At 29.5% G+C, this 21,727-nt stretch overlaps 3 protein-coding genes across 4 annotated transcripts; 1 reads left to right on the top strand and 2 right to left on the bottom strand.

Moving 5' to 3' along the window:
- Positions 1–2,979: 2,979 nt before the first annotated feature.
- Positions 2,980–4,486, bottom strand: LOC107189768 (protein FAM195A-like). Its single transcript, XM_015578383.1, has 6 exons — positions 4,281–4,486; positions 4,104–4,188; positions 3,725–3,843; positions 3,448–3,516; positions 3,252–3,305; positions 2,980–3,093 (listed from the first exon to the last, which is right to left on the bottom strand). Exons 1-6 carry the CDS (start codon positions 4,330–4,332, stop codon positions 3,023–3,025), a joined length of 450 nt encoding a protein of 149 aa, XP_015433869.1. The 5' UTR covers positions 4,333–4,486; the 3' UTR covers positions 2,980–3,022.
- Positions 4,487–5,975: 1,489 nt separating this feature from the next.
- On the bottom strand, positions 5,976–9,630 carry LOC107189720 (TOM1-like protein 2). 2 transcript variants are annotated; one of them, XM_015578318.1, is made up of 10 exons: positions 9,421–9,630; positions 8,983–9,152; positions 8,453–8,734; positions 8,104–8,373; positions 7,718–8,015; positions 7,529–7,649; positions 7,324–7,453; positions 6,824–6,874; positions 6,424–6,654; positions 5,976–5,992 (listed from the first exon to the last, which is right to left on the bottom strand). In XM_015578318.1, exons 1-9 carry the CDS (start codon positions 9,476–9,478, stop codon positions 6,457–6,459), a joined length of 1,578 nt encoding a protein of 525 aa, XP_015433804.1. In that variant the 5' UTR covers positions 9,479–9,630; the 3' UTR covers positions 5,976–5,992; positions 6,424–6,456. The 2 variants fall into 2 exon arrangements, with proteins under 2 accessions (XP_015433804.1, XP_015433805.1); XM_015578319.1 differs by lacking the exon at positions 6,824–6,874.
- Positions 9,631–13,077: 3,447 nt separating this feature from the next.
- On the top strand, positions 13,078–21,113 carry LOC107189668 (ATP-dependent zinc metalloprotease YME1 homolog). The gene is made up of 12 exons (XM_015578251.1): positions 13,078–13,107; positions 13,211–13,339; positions 13,422–13,838; positions 14,051–14,267; positions 14,601–14,695; positions 14,781–15,024; positions 15,629–15,761; positions 17,742–17,979; positions 18,059–18,301; positions 20,049–20,195; positions 20,681–20,842; positions 20,922–21,113. The coding sequence occupies exons 1-12, from the start codon at positions 13,078–13,080 to the stop codon at positions 21,111–21,113; spliced, it is 2,247 nt and encodes a 748-aa protein (XP_015433737.1).
- The last annotated feature ends 614 nt before the right edge of the window (positions 21,114–21,727 follow it).

Here is a 21,727-nt window from a genome sequence, read left to right as displayed (position 1 = left end):
GGGAAACTATCAAGATAAAAATTCCAAAATCTTGTATCCTGATTAACTGTTTCTTCTTCTTCTGGATTTGTAGGTCTATTTTTATGAATTTGCACATTGGTTAATAAAGTCTGAACTTCTGATGTTAAAGTTTCTATTGCTCTTTGTGCATTTCTTTTGTTTTGAAAAATTGCTGTTTCAAATCTAGGGTCTATTGTTGTAGCTATTGATATAATTTTATTTGTTCCTATGTAGTCAAATCTAATTTCAATATTGTTTAATGTTATTTGTCCGTGAAATTTTTTTATTGTTAATAATTTATCATTATTTTAACGTTGTCAGTACTGTACAATACTATAGGACAGGATAAATGTAATTATAAAATACTGTTTTTATAGGATGTAATTAATTTATTAACATAAGCACAATGTAAAAATTATTATTTATTCTTTAATAGTAATGCAATATAAATACGAAGTGTTAATAAACTTCTGACAGAAATAATATACGTATCAACATATTATTAAAATAATATTACCAATATTAATATGAAATATTGATAGATGTAATTATAAAGTACTATTTTTCCTATAACTTGTAAGTAATATTTTATGAACATAATTAAAATGTATGAATTATTATTTTTGCCTTAATAGTAATACAATATTAATGAACTCTTGAAAAAATGTTAGACAATTACAGCAAATATCAACGAGCGATCACATATTGAGATTAGAAAGAATAGTAAAACGCCACGACCGACATAAATTACTTCAAACACTTGAAAAGCAAACGTCGATGAAAAGAAAGGAGCTTTTCCGGATAGAAGAATCGTTTTCTCAGCTGGCGAGCGTCGAAACCTTTTTTTAAAATTATCGATTCAACATTAGAAATAGTTACGTCTTATTCATTTGCGTTTTTATCGTTGTTTCTTACAATAATATTACTAATATTAATATATCAATATTAATAATAAACGTATTAATATTATTTATAATAAACAATAAAATATAAAAAGAATAAATATAAAATATATAAATCTTCATAAAAGAATTAAAGAACGAATCTTTTATTTTCGTTAGTAATACTGGACCACCCCTGCTTTCCGTAATAATGTTTAGATTTTTAGATGTTTATATTATCAAGTGACAGAGACGAATTCTGAGATAATACGTAATAGTTGGTTCGTCTTCTTTCTTACTACATTAAAATTTGTGATTAATGTAAAAGAGGAACGAAAGTATTCGTGTACTCTAAACGATTAAATGAAATTTTTTAAATTAACGTTCTGACTTTTTCGGAGAAATTTAAAAGATTAGTTTACAAGATAATGCATAAGAAAATATATGGAAAAATTACAATTGGTTTACATCGCGAAGAAAATAATTAAGATCCAGTCATATAGCTCGATAGTTCGAGCGAGTTGCTTGAAGCGGCTTTTTCAGTCAACTGAATTAGTCGATGGTTTAAGTTTAAAAAATTAGTCGACTGAAAGTAGTAATTGGTTACTATTGACTTAGACTTAGTCGATGGTGCCCATTATTAGTCTCCCATTTTCGGGTCATCCAACATTTTTGTTCCACCCTGTATAAATGTTGTACAGAAGTATATTATATAGCTATTTGAATTAATAGTAGGCATATATGTATTAAAGAAATGAACAATTTGAAGTTGATAATTATAAGTAAAAATAGATAAAATAAGAAAAGAAGAAGAATGAGAAGGGAAACATTAAATAGATGGTAGATTTAAAATTTTATATTTCAAAGTACAAAATATTAAGATAAAGCAATAACAAAAGATTACAATGAAAAGTTTATCGAAAAAGTATAAAGCTAAATGATGTTTAAATATAATAATTTTGGAAAATAGATAAATAATAAAGAGATTAGAAAGGTTAAAAGGAAAATCGTAACGTGTATAAACATGTATTTATTTATAACAGTGTGATTCAGCCTTAAATGGCCAAATACTGCACTACATGTCGACTACTTTTGCAAACTGTGCTTTTCAAAATTAAATTATGCTTCACACCTAGATCTTAAATAACAAATTTGTGAAGTGTGAATAAAAACTAAACCAATTCAATATACTTAGAGGAGATTATTTCAGATCAGTGTGAAACAAAAATTTTGAAAGCAAAGTTTCCAGTTACATTAGGGACAAGTTTTACCTTGTCTGGTACTCGTATGACAATCTTAAACATTATCAGTCTACAAAGTTATACTAAACAATTGCTTACATAGAAGTATTTAGACACAATTGTCATAACAATATCAGCAATGTATCATGCATTCACACAAACAATGCGTTTAATATGTACATCATTCTATGGTTAAAAATCCACTGTTTTCACACTGCATTCGTACCACGCAGGGATTACTGTATGTACTTAACCCTATTTGGTATGCATTTGGGAGCTATATTTTCACCTTCATTATTTTAAAAACTTATAAATGTTTTTAATAACGGAATTGGCAATCCCATTTCGTATTTCATTAAATTTCTTTAATTGGCATTTCACAGTTCTTTTTTATACTTAAGTCCTGTACACTTTTATGCTTTTTCAAGTTGAAACATCCTTAAAAATATGAAATAATTTACCAAGTGTCTAATTTGTATGTGATGTTGCATCATGTACTTTGTATAATTGGTAATGGAAATGCATATCAGACTGATGCAAATTATTTTTAATGCGAATGCTTACCACACATATATACGTATTTACATGAATTCATAGAAAATTACCAATGATTAAATGAGATTGATGCCACACATACGCAAAAAAGTTCATATATAGTTTCGTGAAAAAGTGTATAATTCATTGCAACATACACATTATGTATTATATGAGACTGTAGGTTCACCAATTACGATTCTGTGGTAACTAGCAAACCAAGTTCATCTCTACACTTTCAATTCAGCACTATGCAACAATTCAGTGATTCTTAACTTGCATTTAAAACTTGAGATAGACTAATCCTCAGCACTGTTCTCCATTCTGTACTACTTCAAGATTTATCTTTAGAAGTTTCCTTTTTTCTCAAAGTGACTTTGTAATGTTGTTAAATAATCGTTTGCCCCACCAAGATTCCAAATCAAACGGTTTAAAGTCTAAAATATTATAATTGAATTAAATGAATAACTTTGTATAATATTGAAATAAATATATTTAGTGAAAAGCAAAAGAGACAATAAATATTTTTTAAAAATAATATTGATTTCTAATCACTTTTATTTATATATGTTTAAAATAAATAAGTATAAGTTACCTTGAAGACTGTCATTTGGTTCACCATCATTATAATATACTATAGAATTAGGGCCTGAAATATAAAAAGCATAAATTAATAAATACTTAAAACAATTCTAGAAGAAATTTATAATATGTTCAATCATTTACATAGATAAGGTAACAAAAATCACTAAATGTATGAAGTTTTCTGTGTGATATTAAAGATAACTTACTGAAAGGTTCTGAACAATCTGAACCATCAGAAGATTCACTTCTTTGCCTTGTATTCACCTGATTCCACGCTAAAAAATCAAACAATGAATACAATTATATTTATATATATATATACACATATATGTAAGATTAGATGTTATGCAATGTATACTGCACATATACAACAGATTGCACAAAACTGCATTCTATTTTAGATTACCAAATAAAAACGTACATTATAAAATTATACATATAATGTACAATAATATATTAATTCATAAAATTCTTTCAACTTACATTCATAAACAAATTTAATAAGCTCTTCATGTTGAGGTGTAATAACTTCTTGCATTTGATGCCTATGTGAATTGAGTTTAGATTTTCCATTCATGTGAAAGACTGGCTTTGGCACATGGCTGTAAATTCAATTTTTGACCACATGTATTAGCAGAAAGAGATATTCTATATAAGCTGTGTTACATAAACTCTAGTAAAATAAATGACATTTATGTGTTAAACTGAATGTGTTATAATGTATATTTTTCGAAACATATAATATAGAGATTAAGTGTGATTGTTTTTGATGAAGAATTATGAATTGCGTAATGCTTAAAGTACAAAGACAGATGGAGAAATATAACGAAGTAGGGATAAGATGGGTTAGGGCATTACTTACCGGGTGGTCTCGTGGTCATCGTCAGGATCTGCCTTTCTTGTTAAATCGCGCAAAGTTTCCAGCCTCTCAAGATTCTGACTGATTCCTAAAAAATGATGACGTTAATTGACCTTGATGTCACAATCGTTTACACTTTGAAACATACAGAAAATACAATAATATTCCTTATACATGTACCTCTTCGTGTCTTTGCGACAATTTTGCTAGGCCCTTTTGATACAGTATACATGTTCTACGTAAGAAGAGCACAATAATGACTGTCTACTCAATTTGAGATAACAGACCATCCGAGAATTATCTTAAATTCTTAGTTCCAAACCAAGTAATTTACGCAAAACTCCAAACACTATTAAATGGATCAACTGCACGGGTCAGCACGGGTTGAAATGATCAGCGTGAAATACACGATGGTGAACCACGTGACCTTAGCTCGTGGTATCGCTCGGCACTATGTAATTATATTCATGTGTGTATATAATACACACATGCATTCAGTGCACAATTTGAAAAATTCCAATGCAAGTACATACTTAAATACCGCAAGTATCTGAAATAATTAATCGTGGATTATCGTCTTCAGCATGAATATACTTATTTAAATATACTTCAAGTATAAAATTGTTTAAAATTATTCAAATTTATTTTGTCTATAAACATTATTAGCGAGTATCGGAACAGTTTATATAAGCTACAAAAATATAATTAGGATACAGACACTAAGTAAATAAATATCTGTAATTTTTTTTAAAAGAACGTACAAATATTTGCATTTTATAATTTTCGGAATTATTAAACATATATCCTATAAAATAATAATTCAAACAAATGTTAACCCCTGTGATGACAAAGCCTTATTATTTGTAGATTTTTTAACATTACGTTTATAATAATTTTTTATTTATGAACGGTAAAAAGTTAAGTATAAGATTAGAGTTTTCAGAATAAACAATTGTGACTGTATTGGTACATTAGGAAAGGTTTATTACAAATAAAATAATGATTTTATAAACACTCGTATGAACATATTTAACAAACTTGTAATTTTAAAAGTACAAAGAAATTTATCAAGATGTAAATTAAGCACAATTCTTGTAGTAAAATATGGTAATAAAATGATTATATAAAATGGAACAATAATTCCTTAGATTTATTACTTACAAAATTCATTAAAACTAATTACATATGAACCATCAATTTAGTTTACACAAGTAAGGAAATTTTCATTCCTTTAGGTTTAGATTTACATATGTATCTGAAATGTAACAAAAATAAAAAAAAAAGTGACCTCTTTTGTACATTCTACTGTAATAAAACTCAGTATATATGTAACTCAATGTTATGGTGATTTGTACAATTTTTTAAAGTAATACATTTTTAGCAAAAATATTTTGCTATTTCATTTTAAAATAATATGTTCATTAGTTAAACAGATACAATTTAATTAATAATTTTGTAAAAATAAACATAGGAACATAATTTTCTACAATTGCTGTTTTGGATTTTTTCTATCACATACATAAGTTGTTTAAAGAATCTTGATTTCGTTTATGATGTTGAATATTTTACTGACATAAAACAGTACTTTTAAAATCACAAACATAAAATTACTTATTATCAATGGTATATCTCTATATTATAATTTCAGAATATATTAATTGTTTGTAATACCAGTACATAATTATAACAATACTAGTAATAATAAATTTATATTACTCTATGATAAAATATTCTTATCAATAATAAAAATTACTACAATAGTAAATACATACCATGTTTATACATAATATCAAATAAATGAGACAGTTTAATTTAACATAGAAAAATACTTTCGTTTATAGCTCGATTAAAGTCAATTATTTAATGAAATCTTCACCCCTTTGCATTTGAATCTGCAAAATTTATAAAATGCAGTTGTATGAATTAATAGTTTCCATGTAACTTCAAGGCATGAGATGTAACACATCGCAATATAAATGTTATTTTGGATACAATGTGTTCTTTATATACATATAACATAAATTAGTGTTTCTATTTCCATATTACATAATGTTTATACGTAAAGATCGTTTCTAAATGGTAAAATAAGTTACTTATTCTTATTCAATTTTTACATCATACAGAAATGCTAATCAACGGTTGCATAGTATCAATTACATTTTTAAGTACATAGAAGCGCAAAAAGCACATTCCCTTTCTTTAACCTTTCCTTTTATTCCAGATTCATTTTGTCAATGTTTCTAATACCGAAAGTGTTATTAGAAACACTGATTTATCAGAAAGAGATCTCTGATTATTGAATCATTTCAAAATTAATTTCTACCTTCTGTAAGAAACTTAAACGTTAAAGCAGCATTTAAAGAGCAAATAAAGATTTATCTTGATCTTTATTAATTTGACGTTGAATGTTTGAGTTGCCAGAAGTAGTTGTATTTCCTGTAGTAGCAGTAGTCGTCGGCAGAGTTGGTAGAGCTTCAGCTGCAGCTGCTCTTTCTGCTAAGAAGCGTTCAAATTCGGACGATGTTAGAGATTCCTGATCACCATGCGCTCCTGGCTATAAAAATAAATACTTTTAAAATTATACATGGCACGATGTGGAATAATCGAGACATTTTTTTTAAATTATCTGAAGGCAGTACAATAGCATTATATAAGTTTTAAGTAATTAAAATAAGAGAATTATACTTTCAAAAAGGAAGTAACTTTATTATTACACAACTTACCGTATGATCTAACCAGGCTGCCATTTCGTTAAATTCAGATTCCCGGTTCAGCTGAATATTAAAACAAAGAAAAAAAAATAAAAACGAACATGTTCAACAAAACAAAATAAATATATAAACATCTGTACGTATGTAGGCAAAAATAAAGCATAAGGGAACATAAGAAAAAAAAACATTTCATGCTCTAAAAAGCTGTGCAGCAAAAGAAAGCAACAACTTTTTATTAGATTTACTGAACTAAAAAGAATGAGATAAATATTATAGGTATCAGTCAGTTTCTTACCTCTTGTTACAGCAGATAATTTTAAAGCTCATTGTACAAATTCATAACTGAATAATTTAAAAATATATAATATTGCAATAATAAAGTTCAATCAAAATTTGTGGGATATATTTAGTGCTTGTAGTAACCATTCTTTTTGTAAATAAATGAAAAATAAATATTTATAATAGCTATATGTTTTGCAATAATCAGTATAGTAAGGATAAGGATTACGCACAGAAGTAGCAGTAGTAGAAGCAACTGTAGAAGCATTCTGCTGAGGATATTTAGGATTATTGCGATTGAGAATTGCTGTACTGAGGCTTCCTCCGCTCACCTGCTCCAAATTATCCTCATATTTGCTACCACTATAATAAGTATTAATTAGCAATATAATGCACAAAATTGTTATGAAATTCAAGAATGAATTTAATACTAGAAACCTGTTCTTTGTAGTTTCGTACGTGGCAGTGCGTGACTGTGCAAACATATCAAATTCATCATTGTCCCCTTCTTTCTTCTCCTTTCGTTCTGTTCTATTTTTATCACTATTTTCAGATATGCCTATAGTTCGATGCAAAACAATTGAATATTATTCTTCGAGTCACTATAAATATAATATAGATACTTACCCATTCCTGTCATCTGCTTTTCCAGAGCATCAGGTTCATCAGACAAGTCTATAAGAGAATCAGCTTCTTGCTTAGTAGCTGTTGTAATGGAATCCATATTTGGTGGCTGACCAATTGTTTGTGCTAAAATAGTACTTGCAGCCACTGCTTTATTTTTTGTATATCGCGAATACCGTAAAAACAGATTATTTAATTCGTCATTGATACGCAATAATTCTGCTGTCATTTCATCGTGTGCTAACTTTCCAATTAAATCGACAACTCGTGCTTGCATATCTTTACATGTTACATGCAATTCCTATAACATTGAATTGTTTCAATATACCTTGTAAACATTCATCATCGATCAAACAGTATATCAAAAAATATATTAATTATATAAATACCGTTAAAAGTTCAAGGTCTGCAGCATCTGGTTGTTGGCTATTACTTTGATCTGAACTTGTAAAGTAGGCTAACATTTCTGACAAAACATGCATATTCCCCTGTACAACATCAAGTTCGCTTTGTAATTTAGCCATCTGTTGCTCGTTCAACTGAGTTACTTGTCCCAATGGTTGAATCTGAGCTTGTGGAGTTTGTGTCGTTAAAGAGGTTACAGTCTGCTGTTCAACTGTGGAAACATTATTAATACTTTGCTCTGATTCAGGTACACTCTGTAACATTAATTACATAAGAATTGTAAGAGATCATTTATTATTTCATGTGATATTTACTATATTATGATCATCTTACTCTCTCTGGAGTAATAATGGGTGCCATGGCATCCAAATCTGTCATTGGAAACTGTATGCCTTTTATTTTTAGTTCTTGATACACTTGCACAACTCCTTGAGTATGAGGTTGATGGCGGAATGTTTCTGCCCATGTTTGAATCAAACTTAAAACCTTCTCTTGTACTGCCGTGGGAGGTTCATTTTTTGGCCCGATTAATTTAAACAATTCTTGTACAAAGTCTCGCGAACAAGCAAGGGAATGAAAACGTTTCCCACAATTTTTCACGCATGTTTCCAATACCTAGATTCATCAATATTATTTCATGTAAATTCATGTTTACATTATCATGAATATTCATAAAAAAATGTATTAATATGCAATTGATAAGCTATGTTTCATGTAATTTCACTGTGTTTAATGTAATTTTGATAATTAATGAAATCAAATAATAAATACCTTGAACAATTATTTAACAGTATAAAGTAATTTTCACACATTGTACATATATTGTCTAAAATATAAATGTTACCATATATTTAAATACTAACGGTAAGAGTGTACATGACTATAGTATAATTTTTTCCTGCAGCTTGATTGAGCCTACGCTTAATTGCTTTAATTGCATCTCTTGGCCCATCCTCTGTTTCATTTATAATATCACATATTTCTATGTTAAGTGTCCAATTCTCACTTGGCAAACTACCATCGGTAGCTTGCTCTGGAATAAAAATGTAACAATTATGTGTACAATCAATTATAGTTTTCTTTTGTAGAAAATATTTCACAAGGTATGATTTATGACATCATAGGTGTCTAAAGTCATATATACGTAGATGGAAGAAATTCATACTGCACAAACATTTACGTTTATTGATATGCCAGCAACAATTTATAAATGTAGAACTAGTAAATTAATTACTCATTTATACTTAACTGATCAGCATGATATACTTTACAAAAGTAAATAAGAACTATACTTAACTTACCTATCTTCTGGCCTACTAGTGTTGAAAATGGACTGACATTTACTCCAAAAAATGACATTGTTGCACGATATACGAAACTGTTTTAATATTCGGCAACGTTACTCTAACTCACTGGTGCATATATAAGGCACGTAACAAATTTTGACAGGAACAATATTTGATAATAATTTACAAATTTCTTGTTCCGCTGAATGACAGTATCATATGACCAACACCACGATAAAGGCAGACGTCAAAGTGTCAAGAACACCAGCCAATCGCATACTGTTTTTCATATATTGTATTATGATTGGTTTTAGTTTTCTCTAGAACGTAGTTATTTAGATTGTGCATTTATCTTTGTAAACGATTAAAATTTGAATTTCAATTAAACATATTAATGAATTAGAAGGTTAAAAACTAATCCGGGATTTATAAATCCGATATATTTTAAAAAGTGAAAGGTATGAAATTAATAGTACTTAAACTAATTCCTAATCTGTATATAGAAACAACAACGTTTTATAGAATTAAAATATTTATTTACATTTTATATTTGTCTATTGTGTTATTATCAGGTTTGATGATAAAGTAACTACCCAGTCAGCTAAACCTGTAATGACAAATTTTGTCCAATGCCTGTTATAAAGTTAAGGCTTAAGTTTGATGCAATATTGGCAGCAATATAGGCAGCAAATTGACAACACCATATGCAGCAAACTGGTTTGCGCAAGACTTGTTCCGGTTTTGCTCTCAATTTGACATAGGTCATATTGCAAGACTTTCTGCCAATTTGCTTTACCATTTTATTAGCTGGCGTTGTCTACAAAACCTAAGTCAAATGCAGAAACAGATGGCTATGGTTTTTTAGACAACTTTTATCATTTATTGCTGGTTATTTGCTCGAAACTTGTACACAACTGGTTATCAGGGTAACAGTTATAGCAAATTAGGAAACCACCAGCAAACACGTACTGACTGTACTACGCGCTCGCCGTGACGACGCTGGCTTTTCGGCGCGCATGACGTCATGCCGCGGCACAGCCAATCCTGAACACGTATAAAGTGAAGGAATAATTATAAACAATGAAGGATTATGAATAAATTAATGATTATAAATTATAATCTACATGTTACTTAGCAAATCATTCTTTTAGAATTTCTTGTTTTTTTCTACTGATTTTTAAAAACACAAATAGTAATGTAATTCATTGTAAAATCATATTGAATACGTTTTTCTATTTAAAGATCAAGGATTTATTACGATTGCAGTGAGCAAATTCACTCAAGATAAAAAAATCACAATCACGATCGTGAATGAAGTTAAATCACGACCGTGATAAATCACCGTTAGTGATTTTGCACGTCATGATCATCTATATTCTATAATACAAATCAGTGGTGTGATGCCACGGCCGTCATAAATTACTTAAAACTCTTGAAAAGTAGACGGTGAAGAAAAGAAAGGGGCTTTTCTGGACAGAAAAATCGTTCTTATCAGCTGGCGAGATCGAATTTTTTTTTAAAATATTGATTCAACATTAGAAATAGTTACGCCTTATTCATTTGCGTTTTTATCCTTTCCTCATACAATAATATTACTAATATCAATATTAATGATAAACGTATTAATATTATTTATAATAAATAATAAAATATAAAATATATAAATCTTTTCATATTTCGTTAGAAATACTAGCCTACCCCTATGCTTTTCACAATGTTCATATTTTTAGATGTTTACTATATATCAAGTGACAGAGCCGAATTCTGAGATATGTAATACGGTATACCACTTATACCTATTAGTTGGTTCTTTTGTTTTACTATTACTTAAAATTTCTTATTAATGTAAAAAAGGAACGAATAAATTCGTGCACTCCAAAAAATTAAATGACCTTTTTAAAATTGAACGGAACGATCTGATTTTTTCGGAAAAGTTTAAAGGATTAGTTTAAAAGACAATGCATAAAAAAATATATGGGAAAATTACAATTGGTTTGCATCGCGAAGAAAATAATTAAGATCCAGTCAATATCTCGATAATTCAAGTCTAGCCATGGATCTGAGTCAAGCGACCATATACTTCAGTCAACTGAATTTAGTCGATAGTTCAGAAAATCAGTGGTTTGAATAGTACACAGTTGGCTACAGTTGGCTACTATCGACTTAGTCGATAGTTTCCAGTCGATGGTGCCATCACTAGTGGAAACGTACATTGACGTGTAAACTCGGTTTCCGCTAGGGGAAAAAGTGATGTAGAAGAAAAGTCTTCTACCACTTGGTATTGGGAATTATTGAAATTCATGCCAAATTAACATTGGATATAACATTTATTTCACTACCTGGAATAAATTTAACACATGGTAGAAGACTTTTCTTCTACGCCGCTTTTTCCCTTAGCGGAAGCCGAGTTTGCACGCGAGGAGGGTACATACATATTGGATATCTAGTATTTATCGTATTTACCAGTTTTACCATGTGCTGACTTGCGGAGGCACGAGGCGGGCAGTTCGAACTTTTTCTTTAAGCATCCATAATACGAAAACTAAGGTATATGGGACATACCTATATTCATATGATGTTTTTTATTTACATCAGTGTGTAAGTCAGTGTAAGTTTACCCCCTGAAGTATTGACATCCATTTATGAATCACCCATAGTCACAATGAACTTCTATTTTGTAAATTGTATACTTCAAGAATAAAAATATATTCATGTTTTGTAATTGCATTTTATGCATTTGATAATGAATATATGTTACTAGTTAAATTCACTATTTTAAATATTACAATTTAATTTCATCTATCGATTCATATATATTTGACGTGAAAATGATTTTTTGTTTCATTTTCTTATTTACAGATTTAATTTAGCACCTACATATATGCATATCGTAAAATAAACTGTAAAACGAAATTTTATTAGTAGAATGTGAACATAAATGTATTTTTGAAGATTTATTTCATAATCAAAATACGATATCAATTGTGTATGTATTATAATACATATAATTATAATAAAAATTACATAATTACATTTGATCTTAAAATAAATGAAGTACGCGTAGAAGTCATAAACCAGTTGCCTTGAAATGTGATTACTAATTTAAGAATCCAACTATAAAATAAAATAAGTTTTTACATGCCCAGTGAAATCTCGAGTTTAAAAGTAAAATGTGTTATACGAAGAAATTTCAAAATCAGATCCTACTCAAACAATATCGTGTCTGAATTGATTTTAAATATTCGGAAGTTTATATAGAGTGTAGTATTTCCGTTACCTTGCTACATCAAAACTGTTTCTTCCAACTTATATTAATGTCATGTAATTTAATCCTTTTGGACACAATCAAATCTACAAGAAATTGAATTTACTGTTATTTAAGAAGTGATTTCTATTTAATTCGTTACGTCGGTCATAGGAATTGGTTTTCAATGTTTTCTTTTCAATCTCATAATCAGGTTCGTATTATCAGTTTATTATGGTATCTGTAATCGCAAGTTTTTCAAAATGTTCGTCAACAATTTCCCATATAATTATATCAGATGTTTTTAATCTTTATTTCAAATCTCCGAATTCAATATTTTTAGTTATATTCTTATACAAATTTATAACATAACCTTATATCACTTTGTTATGAAATTATGAAATCTTTTAGTATTTCATGTTATCAATATGGTGAAACTTAATTTTTTCCACTGTAGTGTACATTTGAACCTACACATTTTTCGTTTATCTTTTAAAATAATGTAAAGCAAGTTGGTTTGTTCATGAATAAACAATTATAATTAACATTACATATTTTTAGGTGTTGTATCACCTGACACAGTTAACTTCAGCAGTTAATCCGAAAACTAAACCATTTCAAGTTAAAGGTAAAAAACAAAATGAGTTTAAAAAAGCTGTGGATGACACTTCATATGACAGCGTGCCAAAAGTAAGAAAATGTCATTATGTAATTTAATATCTTACTTTACACACTTTTGATAATAATTCATTATATCTGTATTTTATTTTAGATAGAAAAAAGTCACATGGACATGTTAATAGGCAAATTAAACTTGCATACTGGAATTACAACACTCGGTATAAAAAAGAATAATGTTTGTATAACGTTAGATCAAATTTCCACAAAAATTTCTAAGAGAAATTTAGAAAAAAATAATAAGTGGAAAGTATCTTATGTATCAGGATCAACTTTTACAGAAAACAAACATGGGTTTCCCTCTGCACAATTTACAGAACCACTTCATGTACCGATTATATACTTACCATCAAAATGGAATTATAGAACATTGTGTGCTCTTTGTATAAAAAATCCATTTACTAATCATGTACAAATTCGTAGTTTTAAAACGAAACATAGCATAAATGTAGAATTAAAAAAACCAACGTTCATAAGCAAATTCAAAAAATATTTTAGTGATACAGAACAGGTAAGGTAATATTTTATTTAACATGTATCTATTAATACGTTGGCGCCCGATTTTTTTTCTCTATTATTTAAACCATTACCTGTGACACAGATCCGCAACAGGCGCCAATGTGTTAATGATAATTTATATTTTTGTGCCAATTAGGCAGACATAAGGCAATTTACATACTTATTGTGAATTTGTTATATAAAAATAAATCTTTTATTCTATAGAGTTCACATGACCACAGGGAACCAGATTTAGAGAAAATAAAACTTATATTTCGTAATAGCAATGTATCGGCAGAGGAGCAGGGCAAACTCAAATCAGCTTTCATAGAAGGATATGAAGCAGGACTTCAACGCCAAACACGTGTACGTTCTATATGGTCAAGGGCAGTATCTACTTTAATTTTTGGATTTTTCGTCACAGTAATAGTTTTGATCTCAGGTATGTAGATTTAATGCTTTGGAAAGATTTCATTCTTGTTTAACAGTTCTATTTAGTAATTCCACCTCATACTTGCTCTAAAATATTATACTACATATTTTTACCGTGTGTAAAGTTTAATTGTCATAGCATAGCAATATGTTTGTTTTCATTTATTCTTAATGGTGGAAAACATCCTTTTCATAGTCCTTATCTTCATATAATAAAATTTATGTTTAATTTTCCTTATTTGTATTGCCGGCTTGGACTAATGACTAATTTCTATGAAATTATACATGAGTGAAGTATTTCTATTAGTATTTGATGAAAGATAGTTTACTTTTGGTGTTATAGTTGCTTCCCAAGGAGGTGTATTTCGGTTCACGATTGGTCGAAGATCTGAAATTGATCCAGAAGCAATTAGTGTGACTCTCAATGATGTAAAGGGAGTAAGTATTATAGCTGAAATTAACGTATTAGCTTCAGATTGCATTACAGAAGACAGTTTGTATCTTTTTATTTGTGTATGATTAGGTCCCAGAAGCTAAACAGGAATTGAAAGATGTGGTTGAATTTTTGAGGAGTCCCGAAAAGTTCTCTGCACTTGGTGGAAAATTACCTAAAGGTGTATTATTAGTAGGACCACCAGGAACAGGAAAAACATTGTTAGCTCGGGCAGTAGCTGGTGAAGCTGGTGTACCATTTTTCCATGCATCTGGATCAGAATTTGATGAAGTTTTAGTGGGACAAGGAGCACGCAGAGTGAGAGATTTATTTAGTAAGTTGAGTACACTTATTTATGTTATATTATGTTTAGTACATTTTAACTTTAAATTAATGATGCATTATATTGAAACAAGTTACCATTTCAATAGATATGTTTAAACATTTTTGTATACAAAAGTACTACTACATACGAAACTACTGTTAAGAACATGGTGCAATTAATAATATGAACACAATCATTTTGGTAGAAAATTTTAAATATAATTTCTTCATCAGTAGCATTACTTTTGGGAATATGTCAGTAAAAGTTCCATTTTATGTAAAAACGTAATTACTAATTGAGCACACAAGACCTTGATTGCATTTCTACCTAACAAATTTTATTATAAACTATCATTACCAATATGAGACCTTGTTTTATATTAATAATAAATTTACATTTTAAAGATAACTTTCAGGAATAATACAATTACTATACAATACACAATAAGATAATTTATAGTAAAATATTTTTCTTTATTCACTTACAATATAAGACAAACAATTGACATTTGTATATACACTAAAAGTTATTACATTATTTCATAATAAAGTAACCTAGACCTTTATTAAAAATATACATTAGTTTATATGCAGTTAATTATTTTTTTTTTCAGAGACAGCAAAAGAAAGAGCACCTGCTGTAATATTTATTGATGAAATTGACTCTGTTGGTGCAAGACGAACAAATTCAGTTCTTCATCCATATGCAAATCAAACGATAAATCAGTTGCTATCGGAGATGGATGGGTAATGTATAAATATTTATCTCTAATTGTTACAAAAATTGCTAGATAATTTTAGATTGTAGCTTCTATTTGCAACACTTTCTTGAATGAAGATTGAAAGAATAAGTAGAGAAAAATTAATATCTATCTTTTTGGATTGCAATTTTTTCTTTAATTGCACCAGTATGAAAAATTTAGTTGTTTTTCTTTTTAAAAAGTATAGAGGATGGGCCGAAAATCAGGTCGTGATATGACTTTTAGATAAAACAATTACAGTGTGGTTCGCATTAGTGGAAATTCATCAGATCTAATGTCCTGCAAATATCAATTGCAAGTTTCGTTTTTCACATGCGAGAAACCTTCACTCGATCTGCGTACAGAGTCTGCTACTACAGGTAACGGTATAAACACGTGCGATAAGTTATTTGCCAGCGAAAATGGAATTTTTAAAAATGAATGTAAGTTAACTACAAGGGCTTTGTCTATGTTGAGAAAATTCGTGCATAGTTGGGCAACAGTTTTTGTGAAATTCAGGAAATGTGACAGATCTACTTTATCCGATGTATCCGCATACTACATAATCATCTGATTTGGTACACATGCTATATTTGATTTTCGTAGTGACATTGTTAATCATAAGGAAAATTGTAGTTTTTTGGTAAATGCTTACTGTTAGGAAAAAATAAATTTCACTGTGTTTCACAATTTAAATATAAAAGTATGACGAATCAATTGCTGACAATTTTTTGATGATACAACATGAGTCAGTTGATGTTTTGGACGAAGTATATACAGCCACTACCAAATGGAGCGTATAGATAATATAGAAACCTTATTAGTTCAAGAAACAAAAGACAAAAAGTTTTCAAATCTTGTTAATCAAGTCTGTCATACGGTAATGTATGCATTCTCAGTAAATAATTAATCATCTGATAAAAACACGAACAACAACAAAAATGAAAAGGTATAAACATTTCGTCATCACAAAAGTGAGCGTACAAATAGAGAGATGAAAAATTGTGTTTTTAACCCTTCGACGACGGTGTCTGGGTCCATTCTGACCCAGGATTTCGGAAACTTCACACACTAGCTTGCGGAAACTAACTATAACGTATAGTTGTTTATTTTAACGTTTTATAAGAAGACCAGTATATTCTAAAGAAATTTGTTTCAAAACACATCAAAAGATGATCATCAAAAACGTTTGTCTTCCAAGTGTTAATATTAATTTACGGTATCACAGTTTGGATATCTTTGAACGATGTCTAATCGAATTGTATACTTAAAAATTCTCTATAGGGACTAGAATCTGATCATGTAGTTTTTCATTCTTTATCCGAAATGAACCGGGTTGCTCGTCGTCGTTGTTCCTTTTATGTTCGAAAATCGAGAATCTTAGTACATAGTACGGAAATTTTAGAATTTTGCGGGGAGTAAATTATTCGGAAAACTCTAATGTCATTTCACTGTGTGCATTCTGATTGGATTATGAAATAGTGATGTAGTCTAAAACACTGACGGTCTAACACTATAAAGGGGTTACAAAGTCATGAGAGAATATTTGAATGTAACAGAATAAACAATTCAATTTTAAAAAAAAATTGTTGATCCTAGAGCAGAGACTGATTAATATGTTTTATTCATTATAAGTTTCCATTTGCATGCAGAAACAATGTTGAATCATGAATCAGAAAGGATCTCCCAGGCGAAGTATAATAAAAAAGTGGCAGGGCTGTCTCTGTTCACACATCTATATATATGGGTTTAATTATTCGTGCTAATTCGAACCAGACTGTACATTTGAAAAGGAATCACCACAAAACTATTCTAGTCTTTTATCTACATATAAATTTCATTTCATTTTTACTTAGAAACTGTGTTTTGCCTCAGTTTTAACATTTTAAACTATAATTATAGTAATTATGTATAATTTATAAATGTTGATTCTAATTGTAACTGTTAATTACTTACTGATTATTTAATTTCCCTTGTTTTATTGCAGATTTTTACAGAACGAAGGCGTTATAGTACTCGGTGCAACTAACAGACGAGATGATTTGGATAAAGCACTGTTACGACCTGGTCGTTTTGACCTTCAAATTTATGTAAATAAACCAGATGTTCTTGGTAGGAAAGAAATTTTAGATTTATACTTATCAAGGATATTAACGCGAGATATCGATGTAGATTATTTAGCTCGATGTACTACTGGATTTACTGGTGCTGATATAGAGAATATGGTATTTATTTTTTACATATTTCTAATATAATTGATCTCATTCCAATCAATACTATTTGTTATTTATTTAATTTTAAAAGGTAAATCAAGCAGCCTTAAGAGCAGCTATAAAGAACGCGGATTTTGTAACTATGCAACATTTGGAATATGCTAGAGATAAAGTAATAATGGGTCCAGAAGGAAGAGTAAGATCGTTTGACGAGGAAGGCAATATTATTACAGCCTACCATGAAGCAGGACATGCATTAGTTTCATATTATACTAAAGACGCTGCCCCAATACATAAAGTTACTATTATACCTCATGGACTTTCTCTGGGATATGTAAATATTGAAAGATAGTAATACGTTTCATTAACATTATTAAAATTAAAATTTCATATTTCCATTGATGTACAGTGGCGACCATATACTTACGTACAAATCAAATATTAATTTTGAAATGGCACATGGCTTTCTGTGAAATATGCAAAAATATTTGATATATGTTTTTAAAGTCTTTGAACCTTCTGTTATAAAGTCTCAGTAAAGTTTTTTTCATTCCCAGAATTCAAGGTGATTTATGTTTACATACTTGTAAGCTACCGATTTTAGGGCGGACAATTACTTACATACTGTGGTAGTAGCGGCGTAAGTCGAAATATCAACGGTGTAAACAACTTTCGTCAGTGTCTGTCGTACTGTTGAATTAGTAAGAAGTGTACTGTAAGTGATTACTATAAGTAGAGGAAAGAAAGTGACACCAGAGCAATGACGTTAAGTAGAATCTCTTCGTAATGCTGGGAAAACATTCTGTGAGATAGCTACAGAGCTAGGAATATGTGCAATGGCTTGTTGACAAGCATTGCAACATATTAAGCGTCATGGAACCGTAGATGATATTTCTCGGAAAATTAGAACACGAAAAACGGACGCTAGAATCGATCGGATTATTCATCGCTCATCCGAAGGGAACAGATTTAAGACAACCGTTGACATTCATAAAGAAATAATGCCAAATCATGACAGAAATATTAGCGTGGGAACAGTCCGACGTGGATTGAATGAATTTGGATTAAAAAGAAGAGTTGCAAGAAAGAAGCCCTTTACTTCAGAAAAAAAACCGTCGAGCCAGAATTGGTTTGGCGAAGGAGCACTTGAATTAGACACGGGGGCAGTGGTCCAATGTAATTTTCACAGACGAATCGAAATTTAACAGATTCAGTCCGATGGCAAACTTATGTTAGGCGTCGTATCGGAGAGGAATACCGAAAAAATTGTACAATATCAACGATCAACGAAGGTGGTAGGTCAGTACTTGTTTGGGGCGCAATATCCATGAATGGTGTGGGTCCCATTCATCGAATACAGGGAATCATGGGCCATTATGTTTATTTAAATATAGTAAAAGAGGTATTCCTACTATATACAGAAAGATTCCTGACAAATGATTGGATTTATCAAGTAGATAACGAACCGAAACATACAGCACGTGTCGTGAAAACGTTTTTATTTTATCAAAATATTAATTGTTTAAAATGGCTGGCACAATCTCCCGACCTCAACCCCATCGAGATGTTGTGGATTGATGTGGAGAAATACATGCAACAATGAAAACCGAAAAATTTAGAAGAATTGCACACTTTAGTTGAAGAAAAATGGAAGTCAATGCCCGTGGATAGTTGTATCAGATTAATTGATTCCATGATACGGAGATATGCAGCTGTGTTACGGCAAAAAGGACTAGCTCCGAGATATTAAGTATTAACATTTGTAAGTTAACATGTGATACAGGAATATATCAATATTTCATTGGTACGTAAGTAATTGTCCGTTCAGCAAACTACTGTTAAACATAAAATATTTACAAATTTGTTGAATTTTAGAAATAAATAAAAATTTTAGTGGTATTTAATAAAAGAAGGTTCAAATTTTATAAAAACATGATTTTCATACCTTTATGAACTTTCCAACAGAATGCAGGTAGTTTAAAAATTATCATTCAATTTGTACGTAAGTATATGACTGCCACTGTATTTGCAATATTATTTTCTTACATATATTAAAAAAACAATCTAAATATTTTTTTTAGACGTCATTTTTACCGGATAAAGACACATATCACGTAACGAAATCGCAATTATTGGCTACGATGGACTCAATGATGGGTGGTCGTGCTGCAGAGGAATTAATTTTTGGCCCAGACAAAGTAACAACTGGAGCAGCTAATGATTTAGAAGTATTTTTACATTTTTCATTTACATCTAAAATATAATACATTTATGAAACGTATACAACACTTAAATATTAAGAACAAATATGTTCCTAATACATTTTTGTTTCCACAAAAAAGCTTTAGTAACCTACAATTCACAGATTTTAAGTATCTTGTGATTAATTAACTTATAATGTAAGTAAGTCATTTAATTAGTTTGTTCTGTTCGAAGCGATGTATGTTGTATGATCAGTCGTACGACAACTCGTATCGTCTATGGGTCGCTTAAATAGTTAATATACAGATTTAATAGTATGTATAATAGATGGGTAAAATTATAAATAGATCATGATTTGCTAATGATGGGAATAGGAACAAACTAATTGAGTAAAGCTTTTTATAATTTTGTTATGACGTGTAACGTATCTCAAAATTAACACATAGGTTTATGCGTCATGCTAATTATTATAAAATCTGTAACATAAGTAGTAACAGTTTATCTTTTGCAGCAAGCAACCGTAGTTGCTGAAGAGATGGTAAAAAGCTATGGTATGTCAGAAAAAGTTGGATTTCGGGCACATGCGCAGCGGAATAAATACTTAGAGACAAAGTCTGAGTATGGTCCTAGTACCAATGAACTTATTGACATTGAAGTGAAACGTCTTCTACAAGTAAATATTCTTCATTATACAATATATTTATATATTTTTCTGAAAGTTTTCAGTATTAAATTTCATAATTTTTTTTAAGGAATCGTATGATCGCGCAAAAACAATATTGAAAGCTCATGCAAAAGAGCACAAACAAATAGCAGATGCTCTACTTAAATATGAAACTTTAGACGCTGACGATATAAAAGCAATAGTAAATGGAAAAAAAGCTCGAATTGAAACGTTAAATAAGCAACCACCAATTGTAGATCCATCTAAACATGTATTATAACTAGCATACAGAAAATCAATTTAAGATAGAAACTAAAATAAATTATTTGGTATACTATCCCACGCTTTAGACTTTTTTTTTTATTAAAGTGATTATGTTTTACAAGTTTACATATACGAAGAACGACTGGAATTTTATTGAAATATGTCGTAAATTATAATTTATATCTTACTATAGATTTTGTTTCATTAAAATACTTATATGCGTAAAATGCTTATATGCGAAGTAAAATGATGAAGAATTATTTAACATTAGAAATTAAAACATTGTTTCATGTAATATTGGGAAAGTCAGAATTTCGATACGCCAACTAGTGACAGAAAATGAAACTACTGTTTTATACTTAAACCAGTGTTTTTATATTTGTTGTTGTATTATTTAATGCTTTTAAATTAATCGGTATAATAACAGTCATAGTTATTTACACAGTTATAAAAATGTACACGGAATTTATTCCTAGAAAAATGAAAGTAAAGTATATTGCTGTGTGTACGACAGTCGTACAGTCATGCATCTAAAAATAATACTATCGCTTTTATCGTTTTCTCCGGCAGAAAGTAAATTTGGTGATATTAAAAAATAAATTAAATGAAATAGAAATTATTGACCGCTTC

This window comes from Dufourea novaeangliae, unplaced genomic scaffold (genome assembly GCF_001272555.1).
Source record: "Dufourea novaeangliae isolate 0120121106 unplaced genomic scaffold, ASM127255v1 scaffold162, whole genome shotgun sequence".
Lineage (NCBI taxonomy): Eukaryota > Metazoa > Arthropoda > Insecta > Hymenoptera > Halictidae > Dufourea > Dufourea novaeangliae.
This window is presented reverse-complemented; position numbering and strand designations above follow the sequence as displayed.

Bases quoted from the DNA above. Each gene is read 5' to 3' on its own strand.
- LOC107189720 (XM_015578318.1), bottom strand. From the start codon at position 9,478: ATGTCATTTTTTGGAGTAAATGTCAGTCCATTTTCAACACTAGTAGGC. The intron at 7,454-7,528 runs GTTTCTAGTATT...TACTTATTATAG, and splicing joins TACGAAACTACAAAGAACAG to TGGTAGCAAATATGAGGATA. The intron at 6,655-6,823 runs GTAAGTTGTGTA...TTATTTTTATAG, and splicing joins CAGCCTGGTTAGATCATACG to CCAGGAGCGCATGGTGATCA.
- LOC107189668 (XM_015578251.1), top strand. From the start codon at position 13,078: ATGGTGAAACTTAATTTTTTCCACTGTAGT. The intron at 13,839-14,050 runs GTAAGGTAATAT...TTTATTCTATAG, and splicing joins ATTTTAGTGATACAGAACAG to AGTTCACATGACCACAGGGA. The intron at 18,302-20,048 runs GTAAATATTGAA...TATTTTTTTTAG, and splicing joins ATGGACTTTCTCTGGGATAT to ACGTCATTTTTACCGGATAA.
- LOC107189768 (XM_015578383.1), bottom strand. From the start codon at position 4,332: ATGTATACTGTATCAAAAGGGCCTAGCAAAATTGTCGCAAAGACACGA. The intron at 4,189-4,280 runs GTACATGTATAA...ATCATTTTTTAG, and splicing joins TGTCGCAAAGACACGAAGAG to GAATCAGTCAGAATCTTGAG. The intron at 3,094-3,251 runs GTAACTTATACT...ATAATATTTTAG, and splicing joins ACCAAATGACAGTCTTCAAG to ACTTTAAACCGTTTGATTTG.